The sequence below is a fragment of the Accipiter gentilis genome, chromosome W (genome assembly GCF_929443795.1).
Source record: "Accipiter gentilis chromosome W, bAccGen1.1, whole genome shotgun sequence".
Taxonomy (NCBI): Eukaryota; Metazoa; Chordata; class Aves; order Accipitriformes; family Accipitridae; genus Astur; species Astur gentilis.
Genome location: NC_064918.1, coordinates 14,528,071 through 14,549,896, shown reverse-complemented (window position 1 = coordinate 14,549,896; position 21,826 = coordinate 14,528,071). Strand labels below are relative to the sequence as shown.

General features: G+C 44.2%; 2 protein-coding genes across 19 annotated transcripts in view; both read right to left on the bottom strand.

The window, feature by feature from the left end:
* LOC126035260 (sorting nexin-18-like) overlaps window positions 1-21,826 on the bottom strand; it is a 54,471-nt gene that overhangs the window by 12,870 nt on the left and 19,775 nt on the right. The window contains exons 2-4 of one of the 18 annotated variants that reach the window (XR_007504881.1): window positions 4,839-4,988; window positions 3,736-3,896; window positions 2,382-2,513 (exon numbers count right to left, since the gene is read on the bottom strand). The exons of 1 other annotated variant lie outside the window; for it this stretch is intronic. Coding sequence is in view for 11 of the 17 variants with exons in the window: in XM_049793624.1 (XP_049649581.1) it covers window positions 3,475-3,896; window positions 4,839-4,988 (572 nt within the window). In the remaining 6 variants the exon portion in view is untranslated. Of the gene's footprint in view, window positions 1-1,281; window positions 4,129-4,266; window positions 8,629-15,412; window positions 15,825-17,339; window positions 18,193-21,826 lie in introns of those variants that run through there. 16 more of the 18 variants (XM_049793627.1, XM_049793630.1, XR_007504879.1 and 13 more) reach the window with 16 other exon arrangements.
* LOC126035303 (uncharacterized) overlaps window positions 830-21,826 on the bottom strand; it is a 156,139-nt gene continuing 135,142 nt past the window's right edge. Inside the window, exon 2 of the mRNA XM_049793773.1 lies at window positions 830-933. The gene's annotated coding sequence lies outside the window, so the exon portion shown is untranslated. The remainder of the gene's footprint in view (window positions 934-21,826) is intronic.

Sequence of the window (21,826 nt, the reverse complement as noted above, 5' to 3'; positions counted from 1 at the left end):
GAAGCTAGTGGTAAAAGTACATCACGTAGATGCTCACGTACCCAGGAGTCGAGCCACTGAAGAACATCAAAACAACCAGCAGGGCAGATCAGGGGGCCAAGATTGAAGTGTCTCAGGTGGACCTGGACTGGCAACATAAGGGTGAGCTATTTATGGCTCAGTGGGCCCACGATACCTCAGGCCATAAGAGAAGAGATGCAACATATAGATGGGCTCGAGATCGAGGGGTGGACTTTACCATGGACACTATCGCACAGGTCATCCATGAATGTGAAACGTGCTGCAATTAAGCAAGCCAAGCGGCAAAAACTGTTCTCATGGAGGGCGATGGCTGAAATATAAACAGTGGGAGGCCTGGCAGATTGACTATATCACACTCCCACGAACATGCCAAGGCAAGTGCCATGTGCTTACAATGGTGGAAGCAACCACTGGATGGCTGGAAACATACCCTGTGTCCCATGCCACTGCCCAGAACACTATCCTGGGCCTTGAAGAGAAAATTTTATGGCAACACGGCACCCCAGAAAGAATTGAGTCGGACAACGGGACTCACTTCCGAAACAACCTCGTAGACACCTGGGCCAAAGAACATGGCATTGAGTGGGTATATCACATCCCTTATCACACACCGGCCTCTGGAAAAATCGAAGGATACAATGGACTGCTGAAAACTACAGTGAGAGCGATGGGGGGTGGAACTTTCAAGCATTGGGATACACATTTAACAAAAGCCACCTGGTTAGTTAATACTAGAGGATCCGCCAATCGGGCTGGCCCCGCCCAACCAAGACTTCCACATACTGTAGAAGGGGATAAAGTCCCTGTAGTGCGCATGAAGAGTATGTTAGGAAAGACAGTCTGGGTTAGTCCTCCCTCAAGCAGAGGCAAACCCATTCAAGGGGTTGTTTTTGCTCAAGGACCTGGGTACACCTAGTGGGTGATGCAGAAGGATGGGGAGGTTCGATGTGTACCTCAGGGAGATTTGATTTTGGGAAAGAATAGCCAGTGAATTGGGCTGTACGATATTTAAATATGCTAAATAACCTGCCAATGCATGTCATTGTATCTATAGTGTCTATATGCCATATCAAGGGTATTATTGTGAGAATTATCCAAATAACTACAGGATGGACTTTTTGAAACTGAGCCAAGTACAACAGCGATAGAACTTGAACTGGCATCAGCAATTTCCTCAAGATCAACATCTTCGACCTGCAGACCAAGGGCGTGGGTTGCACCAAATGTACTAGTCACACCTTCCAGAGGCAGTGTACAACAACCCAACATCTCACACCATCTCTCTCTTATCCTGAAGAACTGTTACAACAGATAGAGCCCCAAAATCGATGGACACATTAGAGGGATAGCCCATAGGCTAAAGGAACACCATTTGTGTGTGTGTGTGTGGGGGGGGGCGGGGAGTCCATATACTTATATATAAGACAAGGAAAGTAGTAGTGGTTGATTGGAAAATGTAAGATCTGTGCATGATGTAGATGGTATAGAATAAGGGCTGGATAACATCCTGGGTTCAGCTGGGATAGAGTTAATTTTTACAGGAACCTGGGAGGTGGGGGGCATAGCCAGGGCAGCTGATCTGAAGTAGCCAAGGAGCTATTCCATACCATGTGACATCATGCTCAGTATATAAATGAGGAGCAGGCTGGGGGGTGGTCTCGGCTTTCGGTGGGGGAAGTGGCAGAGCGTCGGGTCCTGGGTGGTGAGCAGTTGCACTGTGCATCACTCTTTTTGTATACTTTTTCATTAGTACCGTTGTTGTTGTTGTAATTTCTTTGTGTTTGTCCCAGTAAACTGACTTTATCTCAACCCTCGAGGTTCCAGTTTCTTTTTTTCTTTTCTCTCCTCCGTCTCCTCCCTATCCGACCAGAGGGGTGCGGGAGGAGTGAGCGAGCAGCTACGTGGTCCTTTGTTACTGGCTGGGCTGAAACCACGACAGTACAGATCCAACACTTAGACTTGATCATCATTTGTACTGTTTTCTGCAATAATTCAAAATGCAAGTTCTTTTCCCATGGATTTTCTGGTTCCCCACAAGACACTCGGGTCTCTTTTAACTTTATCCATACGCAACAGAGGAATATTACCCCTCTTAGTTCCTTCATTTCTTTTCTAAATAAATCTGTATACTTACACAAATACACTAACAAAGGTATGAAAATAACTATCAAAACGCAATACAAAGATACTAAGCCTTGTGTACAATCTAGCAATCTAGCTCAACATATGACTTCTCAGAGTCCCAGTTACAGTTCACTGGGACCAAGAGAGTTTCAGCTTCAGTGGTCCCGTTTCTTCAGAGATCCACTCCTTCTGTGGAGCTTTCTTCGCGTGGGTATAGTGTATCCATGAATCTATACCTTTCACTTTCACAGCAGTGTAAGTGGTAAGTAGCGCCAGGTAAGGTCCTTTCCATTTTTCTTTCAAAGGCTCATCTTTCCAGGTGCGGGTATAAACTGCATCTCCAGGTTGAAATTCATGTACTGGCGAGTCTAAAGGCAAAGGGGTTCATTGGTTAAGGTACCTATGTAAGGAAGACAAAGTCCGTGACAGGGATAATAAATAATTAACCAATATTTCTTCTCCTTTTGCATGCATTTGGTCTCCTTTTCCTGTCATTGAGTTTGCAGGATACTGTTTTCCATACAGTATTTCAAAAGGACTCACCTTTTCTCTTACTCTAGGAGTGATCCAAATTCTCATTAATGCTATAGGTAGGACATCTACCCACTTCATCTGTGTTTCCTGACACAGCTTTGAGATCTGTCTCTTTAGGGTTTGATTCATCCTTTCTACCTTCCCACTTGATTGGGGTCTCCAAGGTATATGAAGATCCCATTGTATTTGTAGGAACTTAGCAACTCCCTGAACTACTTCAGCTATAAAGTGAGGGCCATTGTCTGATGACATCCCTTCTGGCATGCCAAATCTTGAAATCACTTCTTTGAGCAAGATCCTAACTACTTCTCTAGATTTGTTGGTACAGCACGGGAAGGCTTCAGGCCACCCAGAAAAAGTATCTACTAAACCCAGAAGATATTTAAATTGGTTACATTTTGGTAATTCAGAGAAATCTATTTGCCTGTATTCCCCCGGCATTTGACCTTGTCTTACTTCTCCGAAAGGAGGCTTTCTTTGAATTTTCGGATTATTCTTGCAACACTGCTGACATTGTCGTACAATTTTATCAGCTAGTCTTTGCATTTTTGGTCCTACAGCATATCTTTTAACGCTTGCAACCAAAGCGTCTGCTCCCATATGGGATTCATTATCCGTTTTCTTCAATATTTCTCTTACCATTGGGGTAGTGATCAATACTTGTCCATTTTTAGTTACCCGCCAACCTTCCTCTGATTTGGTACATTCCAAATATTTGGCAAGCTGATCCTCCTCTTCAGAATATTCCGGAGCTTCCCATTGAACTTCTCTTGTTGGGATCAATGCCCCAATCAATTATGCCCTTTCTGCAACTCTTTTAGCCATTTCATCTGCCTTTTGATTTCCTTTGATTATCTCAGTTTGTCTTTTCTGGTGAGCTTTGCAATGTACAATTTCAACTGCTTTTGGTCCTAGAAGAGCTTGCAGCAGTTTCAAAATCTCTGGTCCATATTTGATAGGGGTTCCTTGAGAGGATAACAATCCATGCTCTTTCCAAATGGCTCCATGTGCATGGACCACTCTAAACGCATATTTGGAGTCTGTATATATGTTTACCTTTTTATCTCTGGATAGCTCCAAAGCTCGAGTTAGAGCTATGATCTCTGCTTTCTGAGCGGAGGTATTGGGTGGCAATGCTTGTGCTTCAACCTCCTCTTGTAGGGTTACCACGGCATACCCAGCTTTCCGTTCTCCATTCACCATGAAGCTACTTCCATCTGTAAAAAGTTCAATTTCTGGATTGATTAATGGTACATCTTTCAAATCAGGTCATCTAGAGTATACCTGTTCCATAACCTGCAAGCAGTCATGTTCCAGTTCCCCTTTCTTGTCTACTGGCATTAAAGTGGCAGGATTCAAGGTTGAAGACATTTTTAAAATTACATCGCCCTGTTCAATCAACACCACCTGATATTGGGCTAACCTGCTAGGAGAGATACAATGATACCCCTTTTGTTCAAGCACAGTTATCACTGCATGGGGTACAAAAACTGTGATAGGCTGCCCCAAGGTTAATTTCCAGGCTTCCTTAACTAACACCACCACCACAGCTACAGCTCTCAAACATGCAGGCCATCCTTTGCTTACCTCATCTAGCTGCTTGGAGAAGTAAGCTACTGGTCTTTTCCAGTCTCCCAGAGTTTGAGTCAGGACTCCCAATGCTACATGTTGCCTCTCATGCACATATAATGTAAAGGGTTTGCTTAAGTCCGGCAGACCCAGAGCAGGGGCTCTCATTAATTCAGTTTTAATGGAATCAAATCCTTTCTGACACTCTGCTGTCCATTCCAAAATTTCTCCAGGCCCCTTCATATCCGCATATAATGGTTTGGCAATCAGGCTAAAATTTGGTATCCAGAGTCTATACCATCCAGCCATTCCCAAAAATCCTCATAGTTCTCTTTTAGATCGGGGGGGAGCTATCCAACAAATAGCTTCTTTCCTTTCCACTCTTAGTTCTCTTTTTCCTTGAGATATCTTAAATCCTAAGCAAGTTACAGTGGTTTGTATCATTTGAGACTTCTTCTGAGATACCCGATATCCAGCCAGTCCCAAAAAAATCAGCAAATCTATAGTTGCAGGTTTACATTCTTGTTCAGTCTTTGCCCCAAGTAGGATATCATCCACATACTGCAGCAAAGTAATGGAAGGATTCTTACCTTGCCAATTTTCCAATTCCTTGGCAAGTACGTTACCAAACAATGTCGGGCTATTCTTGAATCCTTGTAGCAGCACGGTCCAGCAGAATTGTATTTTCCTCCCTGTGGTACGACTTTCCCATTCAAAAGCAAATATCTTCTGGCTTTCTTCTTCCAAGGGGATACAAAGAAGGCATCTTTTAGGTCTAGCACTGTAAAATATACAACATTTTCGAGTATTGCTGACTACAAACTATAAGGATTTGGGACAACTGGATGTACATAGACTGTAATTTTATTAATTTCTCTTAAGTCTTGTACCAACCGATACTCTTGAGTTCGAGGTTTCTTAACTGGTAAGATGGGTTTTTCATACTGACTGACATTCCCTCAACAGTCCATACTGCACAAAAGTATTAATTAACGGTTCTAAGCCCACTCTGGCCTCTAATTTCATAGGATATTGTTTTTTTCTTACCAGTTGAGCTCCCGATTTTAATTTGACTTTTACCAGAGTAGTGTTCTTGGCTCGTCCAGGTTTCTTGGAGGCCCATAGGTATTACAGCGTCCAAAATTTCCTCTGAAATTCCAATCCCCTGTTGTTTCTTTTTGGTCAGTAGACACAATTGAGCTCTCCATGCTGTCTCTTCAGGCATGTGTAACTGAACAGACTTCAGAAAATCTTAGCTGCGCTTTCAGTTTACACAATAGGTCTTGTCCCAATAATGGGAGGGGGCATTCTGGCATATATAAAAATTCATGAGTCAAAGTAGTATTTCCAACTGTACATTCCATAGGTTTTAAAAATGGCCTAAAAACTCATCTTCCCGTGACCCCAACAATTGGCATATACATTTTACTTAAAGATCCCTTACAACTAGTTACTACCAAATGAGTTGCTCCACTATCTATCAGGAAGTCTATAACTTTGTTCCCCAGCTTTACAGGAACCAGGGGATTAGCTGGGGAAATCTTGATATTGTCCCCCAGTCCCCTTCACTCAGTATCAGATGTCCCTAGCATAACTAGGTTAGTATTTGATTCTGGCTCCCCTTTTCCAAGTAATTTTTCTCTCTGTGGGCATTTATTTTTCCAGTGTCCTTCTTTTCTGCAAAAAGCACACTGATTAGGACCCAAAGGGGCACGATTCAGAGAGTTAATTCTCTGTCCTCATTCTACTCTGTTCCATCCAGTTCTTCCCTTACCTCTTCCTCTTCTTCGGTTCCCACTGGGGCCCTCAGCAATTGCTGCTGCCAACAACAAGGCTTGTAATTTTATTCCTTTTTGCTTTTCCCTAGATTTTTCCCTCTTTTCTCTCTCCTCTCTAGTATTATAGACCTTGTATGCTATTTCTATCAACTGAGATATAGACATTCCTCCTGCTCCATTTGCACGCTGCAGCTTCTTTCTAATATCAGGAGCAGATTGTCCTATAAACAGCATATTAAACATTTTCTTATTGGCTTCATCCTCTGGGTCTAAGTCAGTCCATCTGCTGGCAGCCTCGCATAACCTCTCATAAAAGGCTGAAAGGTCTTATTCAGACTCTTGTCTCACTTCGTATAATTTTGACACGTTTTTAGGTTTTGGGACTCCACGTCGAACCCCATATAAAATCAGTTGTTGATATTGTTTCAACACAGGTTTCCCTCCAGCTCTGTTCGGGTCCCAGTCAGGTTCTGTCTTTGGCACACAGTCATCCATACTCCTTACTACATTTCTCCTTTCGCACTCCTCCCTTGCCTTTTCCAACACCATTCACCTTTCTTCTATCATGAAGAAAGCACTGAACATAGCTTGTATATCCCCCCAGTTTGGATTATGAGTCAACATAATAGTTTCTAATAGTTGATGCATTCCTTCTATATTCTCCTGATAAGACCCTACTGACTGTTTCCAATTCAATAAATCTGAAGTAGTAAATGGGACATGTACCAACACTGGTTGCCCCTCCATTCCTATTGCCTGTCTCAAGGGAGCTTGTATAACAGGATGCTGTCCCCTTGTTCTCCTGGAGACTGGACTAAAATGTTCTTCATTATCACCGTCATCTCTACCATTGCTACCACTACTACTATCATGTGATCTCCCTCTTTCAGTCCTTCTTTCTACATTCGAGTCCCCCTTCAAAACCAACATTTGCACATCCTCAGCCTCCCCACCATCTTTAATACACTTCTCTCCACATTCCTTGTCTCCATTCTTTTTTCTTTTTCTTTCTATTAATACTTTCTGCTAATACATACATCCCATCAGCATCTTCCATCAAGAATTTACATTTGTTATGAGTTTCATAATGATATCTCAGAACAAAAAATAAATCAACATATGCAACTTCATCCCACTTGTCCATTCTTCTACAGAACAACATCAATTGTAAATTAGTTTAATGATCCATTTTCTGGCCATTTTTCTCCACCATCCAATTCATACATTGGCCACCATTGTGCACAATAAGCTTTTAATTTATCTTTCTTTAGGGGATCCCCTCCAAACTTTTTCCAATTTTTCAAGATGCATCCTAAGGGAGTACACAGGGGTACTTCAGTAGAAGCAGCCGCACCCATATTATACTGATGTCCGACACCCTGTTGGACTAAGATTCCTCTATTTAAACTCTGTTGCAGGCCTTTTCTTGGCGCATCTTATGCAGAGCAATACTGAGCCACTCTGAAAGCAGCTAACCGATGTCCGACCCCTGTTGGACTAGGAATCTCTTTTAAACTCTGTTGTGGGCCTTTCTAGGTGCATCTTATGCAGGGAAAGTCTAGACATATGCAGAAAAAAAAAGCAGCTACTCATCTCCGTAGTCCCTTGCCTCCTTTCAAATATCTCGTATCAGCATTGCACCGTTGCATTGCCAGTCGTCCATCTGCAGAGAGGAACCAGTGGATTCCCCAATCAAAAGGTCGGTGCATGCTGGAGTCCTTCCCGGTCCCATCTCCCATCCAGAACAGCAGGACAATCTGGGTAAAGGCTTAAAATGGCTGTCCCATCTAGGTCGCCAGAAACTGTTGTCCCATAAGCGGGGTTCAGTACCCGGTGTGCAATGAGCCAATCTTACACACAGAGCCAAGATATTTGTTTATTTCATGTCTGTGCAGAGAGGGGTGCCAGGTGGTGACTCCACAAAGCTGGCACACCACACCAAAGAACTGCAACGTATTTATTCTGTTACATGATCAGTAAAAAACCGCCTAAATTTACATTCATTGGTTAGTAGTCACCCTCTCATCTACTATTGGTCAGTTATATTTAAATTGGCATGCATGCTCCTTGCAGGTGGGGGGGGGGGGGGAAGTTCTTCCATCCTTGAATTGAGTCGGTGGTTGCAATCTCCCCCTGCCACCTTTACCTTTCCCTTAGTTCATGCTTCTTCAGCAGCCATCAGGCCTTCCCAGTGCCTTCTGGGGCAGGATGTTTCCTTTTATCAGTCTTTAGTTCCCTCTCCTAGGGCATAGTCATTAGCAAAGCATGCATACTTTATACAAAGTAATCAGGCTTGCATAGTGAAGCTATGGAGTACTGGTCCTCCTTAAAGGACAATGCATCATGTTTAACTGAATTGCACCACAGCTAGGCCATAACTCAAACATATGACTACAGCTCCACACCTTCCCCGTCCTCACGGCCCACCGGCGTGGTGGCTAAAAGCTTGGCACCAGCTGCTACAGCTGATTTGACGTCATCATCTTCAGCCTGGCCCAAAAAAACACCACTGAAAAATCTTTTCCACACACAGTGGTGCCAGCAGCAGGACTGTGCCATAAGATCTGTATTTTCTCCTTCAAGGAATGAGGCAGGGAACAATCTGAAAAATATTTAATCCCCTCTTCTGTAAAAAGGACGCTTCTTTCAATAAAAAAAAATGAGCTTAGAAAAAATTTTCTCTGCGTTCTGTTGGCATAGCAGGAAGCCATGCAAGGCTGTGAAAAACTGAAATTTGGGACTTACTGGAAGCCAGATGGAGCTGGTTAAATAAACATGACAACTCTTCAGTTGTGATATGGGAAATAGCTTTAGATGTTATTTCTAGAATAACCAAATGAGAGGAAAAATACTAAATTTACAGCATCAGCAGCTGAAAGCATAACTAAGTTCTGGAGCATATATAATCTTCAAATTATTTTAAATCAATATAAAAAAATACATTACCAAACACTAAAGCCCTCTAGACTAGACATATTATACATTATGCATTTTTTGCCATTAAAAAAATATATTAATATTAGGGAAAGGAATCCAAGGGGAAAACTTGCAGCCATTAATACTACTCTCTTAGTGCATATAGATTCATACTGGTCCTATACTGGAATTTCCTTTAAAACCTAGGCAGACTACAACTGGAGATCAGCAGAGTATGACAAGAGCTTATACATATGCTTAAGAACAAACTTGCTTGTTTTTTTGAAGTGCCTCTAAACGAAGCATTGAATTATTAGTTGTCCTGGGTTCAGCTGGGATAGAGTTAATTCTTACAGGATCCTAGGAGGTGGGGGCATAGCCGGGGCAGCTGACCTGAGCTATTCCATAGCATGTGACATCATGCTCAGTATATAAATGGGGAGCGGGCGGGGGGGGGGGGGGGGGGTGGTCTCTGTTTTCGGTGGGGGAAGTGGCAGAGCGTCAGGTCCCGGGTGGTGAGCAGTTGCACTGTGCATCAATCTTTTTGTATACTTTTTCATTAGCGCCGTTCGTTGTTGTTGTAATTTCTTTGTGTTTCTCCCAGTAAACTGCCTTTATCTCAACCCTCGAGGTTCCAGTTTCTTTTTCTTTTCTCTCCTCCGTCTCCTCCCCATCCCACCGGAGGGGGGCGGAGGAGTGAGCGAGCGGCTGCGTGGTCCTTTGTTACCCGCTGGGCTGAAACCACGACAGTCCTTTTGGCGACCAACGTGGGGCAGAAGGGTTGAGATAACGACAGATCTGGCCAGAGCGTGTTGAAACAAATTTGCCAAACGCATTTCTTAGATAAATAGATGTTAGTCACAATGTTGTTTCATTTGTTTACATGGTGGCGTTTTGTAAGCTCTTATATGCTCTATGTATTGCCTGTAGTTGCATATCTCATCTCTGGGAGAGTGATTGGGATTATCATTTTGCTGTACTGGGCAATGTCGACTTGTGAAATGCATACATCACTGGTCATGAGCTTAAGCTGGTATCTGTATGAGGCAGTGATATAATTTCCATACTTTGGGCACCTTCTGTCGGATTTTATTGGTAATTACACCCCATCCATGGGGAAGTTAGGGGGGGATACTTCCCCCCGTCCATTTGCCTCCCTTTACTCCCTCCGACTAATTACAACAGCTTTCGAGAATTTTGAATATCCTTGGGATGCGCAAGCCAGTATGTGTTAGTGCTATGCCTCCTGAATATTTTTCAGGTCTTGTTTAGGGCTACAAAAAGGCTCTTTAAGAGGACCACCCAGAGATCTGCCCCAAAGCTGGATACTCATGGGTGGCACGGCATGTGGGAGGATATGGGCAGGTATCTAGAGAACTTCTCACCTCCAGTGGCTTGGAAGTTCACTCCCAAACAACTACAGAACCCTCATGAAGTGGTAGAATATTTGAAAGACAAATGCTGTGGCTATTCCAAAGACGTACAACTTGCTGCACTGTGCTGGGCCCTGGCCAGTATCTACCAAACACTGCTTGATACTAGGCAGCACCCTCAGGGGGAAAAGCGGGAAAAGATGGAAAACAGGACAACATGCACCGTGGCTACCCAAACCCTGACAACAAGCAACGTGGCTACCCCTACCCCGGTGACAGACACTGCAGCTAAACCAGAGAACCAACCTGTGCCAGTATCAGTCGCACCTGTACAGAAAAAGAAACACACAAAGAAATCAGTTCGCTTAGCGAGAGATGAAGATGAACCAGGGTCATCGCGAGAACAGGAGGAAGAGCCAGAACCTGAAATAATAACACAATCCCTATCCATGAGTGAGTTGCGTGACATGCGAAAAGATTTTAGCCGCCACCCAGGTGAGCACATTGTTACCTGGCTGCTCCGATGCTGGGATAGTGGGGCTAGTAGTGTGGAATTAGAGGGTAAAGGAAGCTAAGCAGTTGGGATCTCTGTCTAGGGAAGGGGGCATTGACAAGGCAATTGGGAGAAAAACACGAGTCCTCAGCCTCTGGAGGCGACTTCTGTTAGGTGTAAAGGAAAGATACCCCTTCAGGGATGAAGTTACATGTCACCAAGGTAAGTGGACCACCATGGAGAGAGGTATCCAGTACCTGAGAGAATTAGCCATGCTGGAGGTGATTTATAATGATCCAGGAAATGCGCAGTCACCCACAGATCCAGATGAAGTCCAATGCACACAACCCATGTGGCGGAAGTTTCTACGAAGTGCACCACCAACCTATGCCAACTCATTGGCAGTAATGTCCTGGAAAGAAGGCTATGGAAAAACGGTGGATGAATTGGCTGTCCAACTCTGGCAATACGAAGGAAGTCTCTCTTCCTTCGGGGCTGTGTCTCAGCTGTAGAGGAATTGTCCCAAGAGTTCCAGCAATTCAAAGTGGATATGTCCTCCTCCTCACCTGCACAGGCCTGCATCGCAGTTATTGGGAGTAAGCGTTCCTCTGCCCAAGAGAGAGGAGAGAGAAAGTACACTCGACGGGCTAACCTGTGGTTTTACCTGTGTGACCATGGAGAGGACATGAGGAACTGGGATGGAAAACCTACCTCAGTCTTGGATGCACGGGTACAGGAGTTGCGAGAAAAAGCAACCAGAAAAGAGGATTCTTCTTGGAAAACTGCTGCTCCAGTTTCCCGTGAGCAGTCCCCCAGACGCAGTAGATGGGCTGATCTCATTTCTGATCCCCTTGAAGGGACTTCTGATTCACGTGTGCAGAAAGTGAGTAACGGATATTCTAACCAGGATTAGAGGGGCCCTGCCTCCAGCCAGGTGGAGGAGAGGGACAACCGAGTCTACTGGACAGTGTGGATTCGATGGCCTGGCACATCAGACCCACAGGAATATAAGGCTCTAGTGGACACTGGTGCACAATGTACCCTAATGCCATCAAGTTCTAAAGGGACAGAACCCATCTGTATCTCTGGTGTGACAGGGGGATCCCAAGAGCTAACCGTATTGGAAGCTGAAATGAGTCTAACCGGGAATGAGTGGCATAAACACCCCATTGCGACTGGCCCAGAGGCCCCGTGCATCCTTGGTATAGATTATCTCAGGAGGGGGTATTTCAAGGACCCAAAAGGGTACCGTTGGGCCTTTGGTATAGCTGCATTGGAGACGGAGGAGATTGAAGAGCTGTCTACCCTGCCGGGTTTCTCCCAAGATCCTTCGGTTGTGGGGTTGCTGAAGGTTGAAGAACAACAGGTGCTAATTGCTACCACGACGGTGCACCAGCGACAATATCGCACCAACTGAGATGCCCTGATCCCCATCCATAAGCTGATTTGCCAATTGGAGAGCCAAGGAGTGATCAGCAAGACTCACTCACCCTTTAATAGTCCCATATGGCCTGTGCGGAAATCTAATGGGGAATGGAGACTAACAGTAGATTATCGTGGGCTGAATGAAGTCACGCCACCGCTGAGCGCTGCTGTGCCAGATATGTTAGAGCTTCAGTATGAACTGGAATCAAAGGCAGTTAAGTGGTATGCCACAATTGACATTGCTAATGCATTTTTCTCCATTCCTTTGGCAGCGGAGTGCAGGCCACAGTTGGCCTTTACTTGGAGGGGCGACCAATACACCTGGAATCGACTGCCCCAGGGGTGGAAACACAGCCCCACCATTTGCCATGGACTGATCCAGGCTGCACTAGAAAAAGGTGAAGCTCCAGAGCACCTGCAATATATTGATGACATCATTGTATGGGGCAACACGGCAGAAGAAGATTTTGAGAAAGGGAAGAAAATAATCCAAATCCTTTTGAAGGCTGGTTTTGCCATTAAAGAAAGTAAGGTCAAGGGACCTGCGCAGGAGATCCAGTTCTTAGGAGTAAAGTGGCAAGACGGGCGTCGTCAGATCCCTGCGGATGTGAATAACAAAATAGCATCTATGTCTCCACCGACTAATAAAAAGGAAACACAGGCTTTCTTAGGTGTTGTGGGTTTTTGGAGAATGCATATTCCAAATTACAGTCAAATTGTAAGCCCTCTCTACCACGTTACTCGTAAGAACGATTTTAAATGGGGGCCTGAACAACGACAAGCCTTTGCACAGTTTAAGCAGGAGATTGTTCATGCAGTAGCTCTTGGGCCAGTCCGGACAGGAGAAGATATTAAAAATGTGCTCTACACTGCAGCTGGGGAGAATGGCCCTACCTGGAGCCTTTGGCAGAAAGCACCTGGGGAGACCCGAGGACGATCTCTGGGGTTTTGGAGTCGGGGATATCGAGGATCCGAGGCTCGCTATACTCCAACTGAAAAAGAGATCTTGGCAGCATATGAAGGAGTTTGAGCCACCTCAGAAGTGGTTGGTACTGAAACACAGCTCCTCTTAGCACCCCGACTGCCAGTGCTGGGCTGGATGTTCAAAGGGAAAGTTTCCTCTACACATGACGCGACTGATGCGATGTGGAGTAAGTGGATTGCACTGATCACACAACAGGCTCGCATAGGGAACCCGAGTCGACCAGAAATGTTAGAAGTGATCATGGACTGGCCAGAAGACAAAGATTTTGGAATGTCGCCAGAAGAGGACGTGGAACAGGGTGAAGAGGCCCCGCTGTATAATAAACTGCCAGAAAATGAGAGGCAATATGCCCTGTTCACTGATGGGTCCTGTCGCATTGTGGGAGGTGGAAGGCTGCTGTATGGAGTCCTACACGACAAGTTGCAGAAACTGCTGAAGGAGAAGGTGAATCGTGTCAGTTTGCAGAGGTGAAAGCCATCCAGCTAGCGTTAGACATTGCTGAAAGAGAGAAGTGGCCAGTGCTCTATCTCTATACTGACTCATGGATGGTGGCAAATGCCCTGTGGGGGTGGCTACAGCAATGGAAGCAGAGCAACTGGCAGCACAGAGGTAAACCCATCTGGGCTGTGCATTGTGGCAAGATATCGCTGTTCGGATAGAGAAGCTAGTGGTAAAAGTACGTCACGTAGATGCTCATGTACCCAAGAGTCGAGCCACTGAAGAACATCAAAACAACCAGCAGGGAGATCAAGCCGCCAAGATTGAAGTGTCTCAGGTGGACCTGGACTGGCAACATAAGGGTAAGCTATTTATGGCTCAGTGGGCCCACGATACCTGAGGCCATCAGGGAAGAGATGCTACATATAGATGGGCTCGAGATCGAGGGGTGGACTTGACCATGGACACTATCGCACAGGTCATCCATGAAAGTGAAACGTGCTGCAATTAAGCAAGCCAAGCGGCAAAAACCCCTGTCACATGGAGGGCGATGGCTGAAATATAAACAGTGGGAGGCCTGGCAGATTGACTATATCACACTCCCACAAAAACGCCAAGGCAAGTGCCATGTGCTTACAATGGCGGAAGCAACCACTGGATGGCTGGAAACATACCCTGTGTCCCATGCCACTGCCCAGAACACTATCCTGGGCCTTGAAGAGAAAATTTTATGGCAACACGGAACGCCAGAAAGAATTGAGTCGGACAACGGGACTCACTTCCGAAACAACCTCGTAAACACCTGGGCCAAAGAACATGGCATTGAGTGGGTGTATCACATCCCTTATCACGCACCGGCCTCCGGAAAAAATTGAACGATACAATGGACTGCTGAAAACTACATTGAGAGCGATGGGGGGTGGAACTTTCAAACATTGGGATACACATTTAACAAAAGCCACCTGGTTAGTTAATACTAGAGGATCCGCCAATCGGGCTGGCCCCGCCCAACCAAGACTTCCACATACTGTAGAAGGGGATTAAGTCCCTGTAGTGCGCATGAAGAGCATGTTAGGAAAGACAGTCTGGGTTAGTCCTCCCTCAAGCAGAGGCAAACCCATTCAAGGGGTTGTTTTTGCTCAAGGACCTGGGTATACCTGGTGGGTGATGCAGAAGGATGGGGAAGTTCGATGTGTACCTCAGGGAGATTTGATTTTGGGAGAGAATAGCCAGTGAATTGGGCTGTATGATATTTAACTGCTAAATAACCTGCCAATGCATGTCATTGTATCTATAGTGTCTATATGCCATGTCAAGGGTATTATTGTGAGAATTATCCAAATGACTACAGGATGGACTTTTGAAACTGAGCCAAGTACAACAGCGATAGAACTTGAACTGGCACCCAGCAATTTCCTCAAGATCAACATCTTCAACCTGCAGACCAAGGGCGTGGGTTGCACCAAATGTACTAGCCACAAGTTCCAGAGGCAGCGTACAAGAAGCCAACATCTCACACCATCTCTCTCTTATCCTGAAGAACTGTTACAACAGATAGAGCTCCCAAAATCGATGGACACATTAGAGGGATAGCCCATAGGCTAAAGGAACACCATGTGTGTGTGTGTGCGAGGTTGGGGCGGGGGGGAGTCCATATACTTATATATATGAGAGAAGGAAAGTAGTAGTGGTTGACTGGAAAAAAAAATGTAAGATCTGGGCATGATGTAGATGGTATAGAATAAGGGGTGGATAATGTCCTGGATTCAGCTGGGATAGAGTTAATTCTTACAGGAACCTAGGAGGTGGGGGCATAGCCAGGGCAGCTGACCTGAGCTATTCCATACCATGTGACATCATGCTCAGTATATAAATGGGGAGCGGGCTGGGGGGTGGTCTCTGTTTTCGGTGGGGGAAGTGGCGGAGCGTCGGGTCCCAGGTGGTGAGCAGTTGCACTGTGCATCACTCTTTTTGTATACTTTTTCATTAGTACCGTTGTTGTTGTTGTATTTTCTTTGTGTTGTCCCAGTAAACTGCCTGTTTCTCAAACCTCGAGGTTCCAGTTTCTTTTTCTTTTGTCCCTCCTCTGTCTCCTCCCCATCCAACCGGAGGGGGCGGAGGGCGGAGGAGTGAGCGAGCGGCTGCGTGGTCCTTTGTTACCGGCTGGGCTGAAACCAAGACATTAGTGAAACAATTAACCTTAAAATAACTTTGTTGATGGAAAATTTTAGCTTATTTTAGGACAAAGTGATGCGAACAAACGCAGGAGAAGGAAAATTTTACTGTATCGCTGTACTAACGAACTTTTGCTTGCTTGTAAACTTCAAAATTTTGGTATGTACTAATTAGATAAGAAAAACCTTGAGCTTTGTCAATGGTATGTGCTGTAGGCGCCAACAGACAGGAGGCCTCGGGCCTGATGTGCCTTGGGCCCTGATGATAGGCTTTGAGTTCTGCTGAGTTTTTGTAATTAAAACTTGCCAAGGCCAGTTAACTAGGAGAAAGAGATGACCCACACTGTGCATGACCAAAGGGTGAACACTGTAAATGTTAATATGAATATGTATGACTGGAATAATATAAATTTTGCTTGCTGTAGGTAACGGTGTGCACAATAGGTAGAGTGATCCCCTGTGCACCAGTGCTGCAATAAAGAATGCCTGCTTTCTAAAACTCCAAAATCGAGTCTTAGAGAGTTTCTTTGACTGGCTTCTTCAGTAACAAAAGAACCTTCCCAAAGCACACATAAAAAAAGCCAATGTGCTTTATTTTAAAAAGCAAACAATCATTTGTTCTAAAATGTAATTTTTAATTTGTTCAGTATCTACTGAAATTTGCAAGACTTCGTTTAGTAAATCTTAGAAAAAAGTGGTTTTCATTTGCACAGCTTTGCAATAACGTACCACATTTCATCTCAAATTTTCTCAAAACACTTTTCCATAGCCTACAGCCCTTATATTTGAATCTACATGAGCAAAACTCTGAGCCAGAGCAGAGATTCATTGATGTCAAGAGTGCAATGATCCATGCAGGTTTCCAATAGTCAAAGGGGGGAGGAGGACAGGGTGAGGGAAGAAGGGAGAAGAGAGCAGCCCCTTATGTGCATCCCTGCTTGAAAACAAGGGTCTTGCTCAGAGATGCCTGAGTGGAAGACAGAGCCGGTGGTAACCCCTATTGCTTCCCAGCCCACAACTGCTAACCGGTTTCACCCCAGGCTGTACACCATGAACACCCTCCCTCCCCCATCCTTACTAATCTATTCATCACCCTCAGCACCTAATCCAGCACCTTCCGGCTCCTGCTGCCACCCTTGCAGGCTGTTGAGGCTGAGCAAGCCCCCTCTGGCCTAAGTACACCTGAAGAAGCATCTCCTGGTTTCAGAATTTAAAGACGTGAACATCAAGTATTGGTTTGGACAATCCAAAAAAGCAAGATGTATTTCAAAACAAAAGCAGAATTATGGCAGCCCTAGAAAAGGCTAACACACATTTTAGGGAAAAGAAACAGGAGTCACCTCCTAATGCATATTAGGCTCAAGGAAACCTCCTGCTGAATACACATCTGGGATAAATATCCACCAATGCACTGTTCCCAGAGGGATGGAATACATAAAAAAATTCTTTTTTTTTTTTTTTTTTTTTTTTAGCTCCAGCTCTACAGATTCTGTAAAGACTTGCCCATACATTTAAAGCTTCTGGTCCGATGAAAAGACCTTCTGTCAGGAGATCATGTTCCAGTGATCAGGACTAGCTTTCAAACAGCGAAGAGGGCCTGGATCAAAGACAATGCAAAAAGCTGTGCTACATCTACTTCTGTTCTTAAAGGTGGGGAAAAGCAGATGTGAATGCTGTTTTTCATTGCCCAAAGACTGATGTTAAACAGACAGTGGTGCTCACTGAATGCTGCTAAGGGCTTAAGAGAAACTAGCAGGTTTCAGCGCTTGTTTTGAAGTATGAGATTAGACAACGCAAGATGAAATAAAACCACATTTAACAAGGGACATTTATAATAATGTGCTAGCAGCCAAGAAGACAGGGACAACATAAAATTCCTGCTAGAAATAAATACTTCCAAGTCGTGAAACACACAATACAAACAGCAACTTAAATAGTTGCTGAGGAGTTCTCAGGAAAAAAAGAAGTGCATTGAGTCAGTAAACTGGACATGCAAACATGAGGTTGCAATGAGGCAGGAAAATGCAAATACATTCAGGAAAATTAAATTAAAAAAAATCCTGAACCTGAGAGCACTCGGTTTTGGGTCAAGCAATATATTTTCCCATCACCTGCAGTTTTTTTACACTAATAAATGATTTGAGATTGTGGGAACAGTTAACTAAGGGTGGGTTTGAATCCGTACTTGAGCTTGTACTTACTTCCCCTCACACACTATACATATGCATATATACATGTAAACCCATGCTGATGTATATGTGTCTCCAAGCTCTCCAATTGCATGGCACGATCAGCCTACCAGCAGCCAGCCCTACACTGGTTCTTCACGCTTAGCATACATGACATCAGTCCAAGTTGCTGCCTGCAATGCAACCAGAAGGAAAAAGTTTCAGGACTCAGCTCATGAAGACTGCAATCAAAACTGCTTTTCACTCAACTCCTTTGTCTCGAAGCTAGGTCTCCCCCGCACCTGACAGCATGGGTGATCAGAAGCTGAAGAAGAGCAGTACCTGCTATGGGTGCACCATCTTCCCACTGCCCCATCTCCACCTCTCCCCAAAGTACCTGAACATCAGCTTTGGAGTTTTGTATACAGCAGTCAGGAGTAAAACTTCAGCTGTGTCTTTAGTTACTAATCCAAATAAAGACAAGCCTAGAAAAAGGAAATTCTTTAGGGAAGGAGCCCTTTTTTGCTCTTTATTTGTACAGTGTTTAGTACAGTGGACATCTGTTCCACATCTGGGCTTGCTTGATTCTTAAAAAACACAAGCAGTAATTAATGATACGCTTCATAACTGTATCACTCTTTTCTGAAAAACATCTAAGAAACTGCTGCAACAGCAAAGATTTAACTGCATACAGTAATATTGCATATGGTATGAAAGACAAAGAAGCATCGGCTCAACATTGCTAGAATGCAGCACTAAGTATCTGTTGAAGTCAGGGAGGTCTGCAATTTATAGTCACTCTCAGGAACGTGTATCATCCCCATTAAGTCACCAATATATCAATGTCTTCAGTATCTCAGTCCAAAATACTGAACTTAAAAACTCACCCAGCTTATAGGAGCCAACACATTAATTTTTTAGATCCTATATAATTGTAATGCCTTTATCACTGCAGTTATTCAAATATTTCTTTCACTTTAGTAATTATGCTAAAACAAAGAAATTTATTTCACTAGTGAGATAACAGTTTACATGTACGTCAGTTATGATTAATACAACACTTTCTTTCAGCAAATACCCACGTTCTTGTTACTCTACTTTATACCTTGAGTTAAAGAATTATTGCAAAATAACTGCAAAGGGAATGAAAGAAGACACAGGAGACAAAAAAGTTAGTCTTGTGGTTCTCCTTCATATATTACAAAGAACATTATTTTCTGAAATATATTTTTAATGGAGCTGGGGGAGGGAGAGTGAAGCAGTGAGCTGGGTGCCAGCCAAACAATATGTGTAGCTCCCCACGTGATGGCTCTTTGCCTTTCCCCAGCTGGCTTTGTCACTGCCAGGAGGGAGGTGAGCACGGGCTGGCACACCACCAGGCTGCTGGTAGTGCTATAGGTGAGAAGCAGTAACTATGCCTTCAAAAGACTGATTAACAAATAAGAAGGGGGTGATAGTTTAAAGATAAAAAACTAAAATATGAGAAGTGTGGTATGTTTGCTATTCAAGGACTGTTTAGATTATGTGTACTCAAGGTAAAGTTTAGCTAGTTTAAGGTACTGCGTACAATAGAGGATGCTTCAAGACTCAGAGACTTGCTAATTAAGGACAAGGAGGGGTTGGCAAGAGAAACAAAGACCCTGGTATCCTCAGATGAGGCATGACCATAAAAGGACAAAAGGAGTAGAGGTATTCTTCCCCAAAGGACCACTGAAGACCACCAGAGACCCCAGCATAGGTGTAGAAGACTCTGGGATGATTGTTCAAGAGAACAACGTCATGCTTGCTCAACATAATGAATATGCAATAGTTAGGCTGTCCTGGTTTCAGCTGGGATAGAGTTAACTGTCTTTCTAGTAGCTGGCACAGTGCTACGTTTTGAGTTCAGTATGGGAAGAATGTTGATAACACTGATGTTTTCAGTTGTTGCTCAGTAGTGTTTAGACTATAGCCAAGGATTTTTTCAGCTTCTCATGGCCAGCCAGGGCACAAGAAGTTGGCACAGGACACAACCAGGGCACCTGACCCAAAGTGGCCAACAGGGTATTCCATACCATGTGACGTCCCATCTAGTATAGGAACTGGGAAGTGGGGGCAGGGAATTGCCGCTGGGGGACTAGCTGGGTGTCGGTTGGTGGGTGGTGAGCAATTGCCCTGCACATCATTTGTACATTCCAATACTTTTATTACTACTGTTGTCATTTTATTAGTGTTATCATCATCATCATTAGTTTCTTCTTTTCTGTTCTATTAAACTGTTCTTATCTCAACCCAGGAGTTTTACTTCTTTTCCCAATTTTCTCCCCGATCCCACTGGATGGGGGGGGGGGGGGGGAGTGAGTGAGTGGCTGCGTGGTGCTTAGTTGCTGGCCAGGGTTAAACCACGACAAGCATGCAAAGAATGTTGATAACGGATGTTTTCAGTTGTTGCTCAGTAGTGTTTAGACTATAGTCAAGGATTTTTCAGCTTCTCATGCCCAGCCAGCAAGAAAGCTGGAGGGGCACAAGAAGTCGGCACAGGACACAGCCAGGGCACCTGACCCAAAATGGCCAACAGTGTATTCCAAACCATGTGATGTCCCACTTAGTATAGGAACTGGGAAGGGGGGGGTGGGGGTGAGGGTGGGGGGCAGGGAATCGCCACTCGGGGACTGACTGAGTGTCAGTCAGCAGGTGGAGAGCAATTGCCCTGCGCATCATTTGTACATTCCAATCCTTTTATTACTACTGTTGTCATTTTATTAGTGTTATCATTATCATTATTAGTTTCTTCTTTTCTGTTCTATTAAACCATTCTTATCTCAAACCCAGGAGTTTTACTTCTTTTTTTCCCGATTTTCTCCCCCATCCCACTGGATGGGGGGTGTAATGAATGGGTTAACTTTGTTCATGAAATCGCACGTGGGGGTAGGGACATTCTTTGCTTAGTATCTGGTTAAGATAAATGAACTCAGTACAAGGGAAAAATCTCCATCAACCATACAAATAAACTCTGTCAAGATGGGAAGATTCCAGAATTACCCCTAATAGTCTTACTGCTAACCCTAACCTTTGGTTCATGTATTTGAGATAAAGTTGTAGCCCTTGTTCAAAGCAGAATAGAATCAATCCGGTTAATGGTGTTAAAAGAACAACATGATAATTTACTTACATCGGGAAGGGGGAACACACACATTGTGATTGAACAAATGTTTTGTGTAAAAAGCAAGGCTTGCTTAAATGTTGCGTAAAAGTCATGAGAAAAAGACAACAAATATAACTTACTAGATAAGGAGGGAAAAGACAACAGCTATAATTTACCAGATAAGGGGATTAACTCTACCACAACTGCACTTCTCCACATCAAAAGACATTCTATATCAAAAAGACACTTCCCCTTGAGAAGATTGACCGAATCCGCCCAATAACAAAGCTACATGAGTGAAGAAAGAAGCAGCAAGACAAGGCGGAGATTGACAAGAAAGGGGTGCGTGAACTGTATAAAAGGAATGTAACTATAACAGAAAGTTGCGAGCTTTTGGCGGAGCACTGTCTCCCCGGCCGCCCAGCACTGTTTTGCTCTCTTATCACTTGCTAATAAATTCAATCTTTTTATTTAATACAAATTGGCTCCTCCAATTTGTCACGAGCGTCTATAACAGGGGGGAGTGAGCGAGTGGCTGTGTGGTGCTTAGTTGCTGGCTGGGGTTAAACCACGACATAGGCAGAACATATGTATTGGATAGGTGTGGTGTTTTAACTGTAGTGTACAAATATGGACTGAAAACCTCAATACGTGTGCTCGATTTGTGGAAATCTTCCACCTTGCAACCTGCACAGAATAAAGCA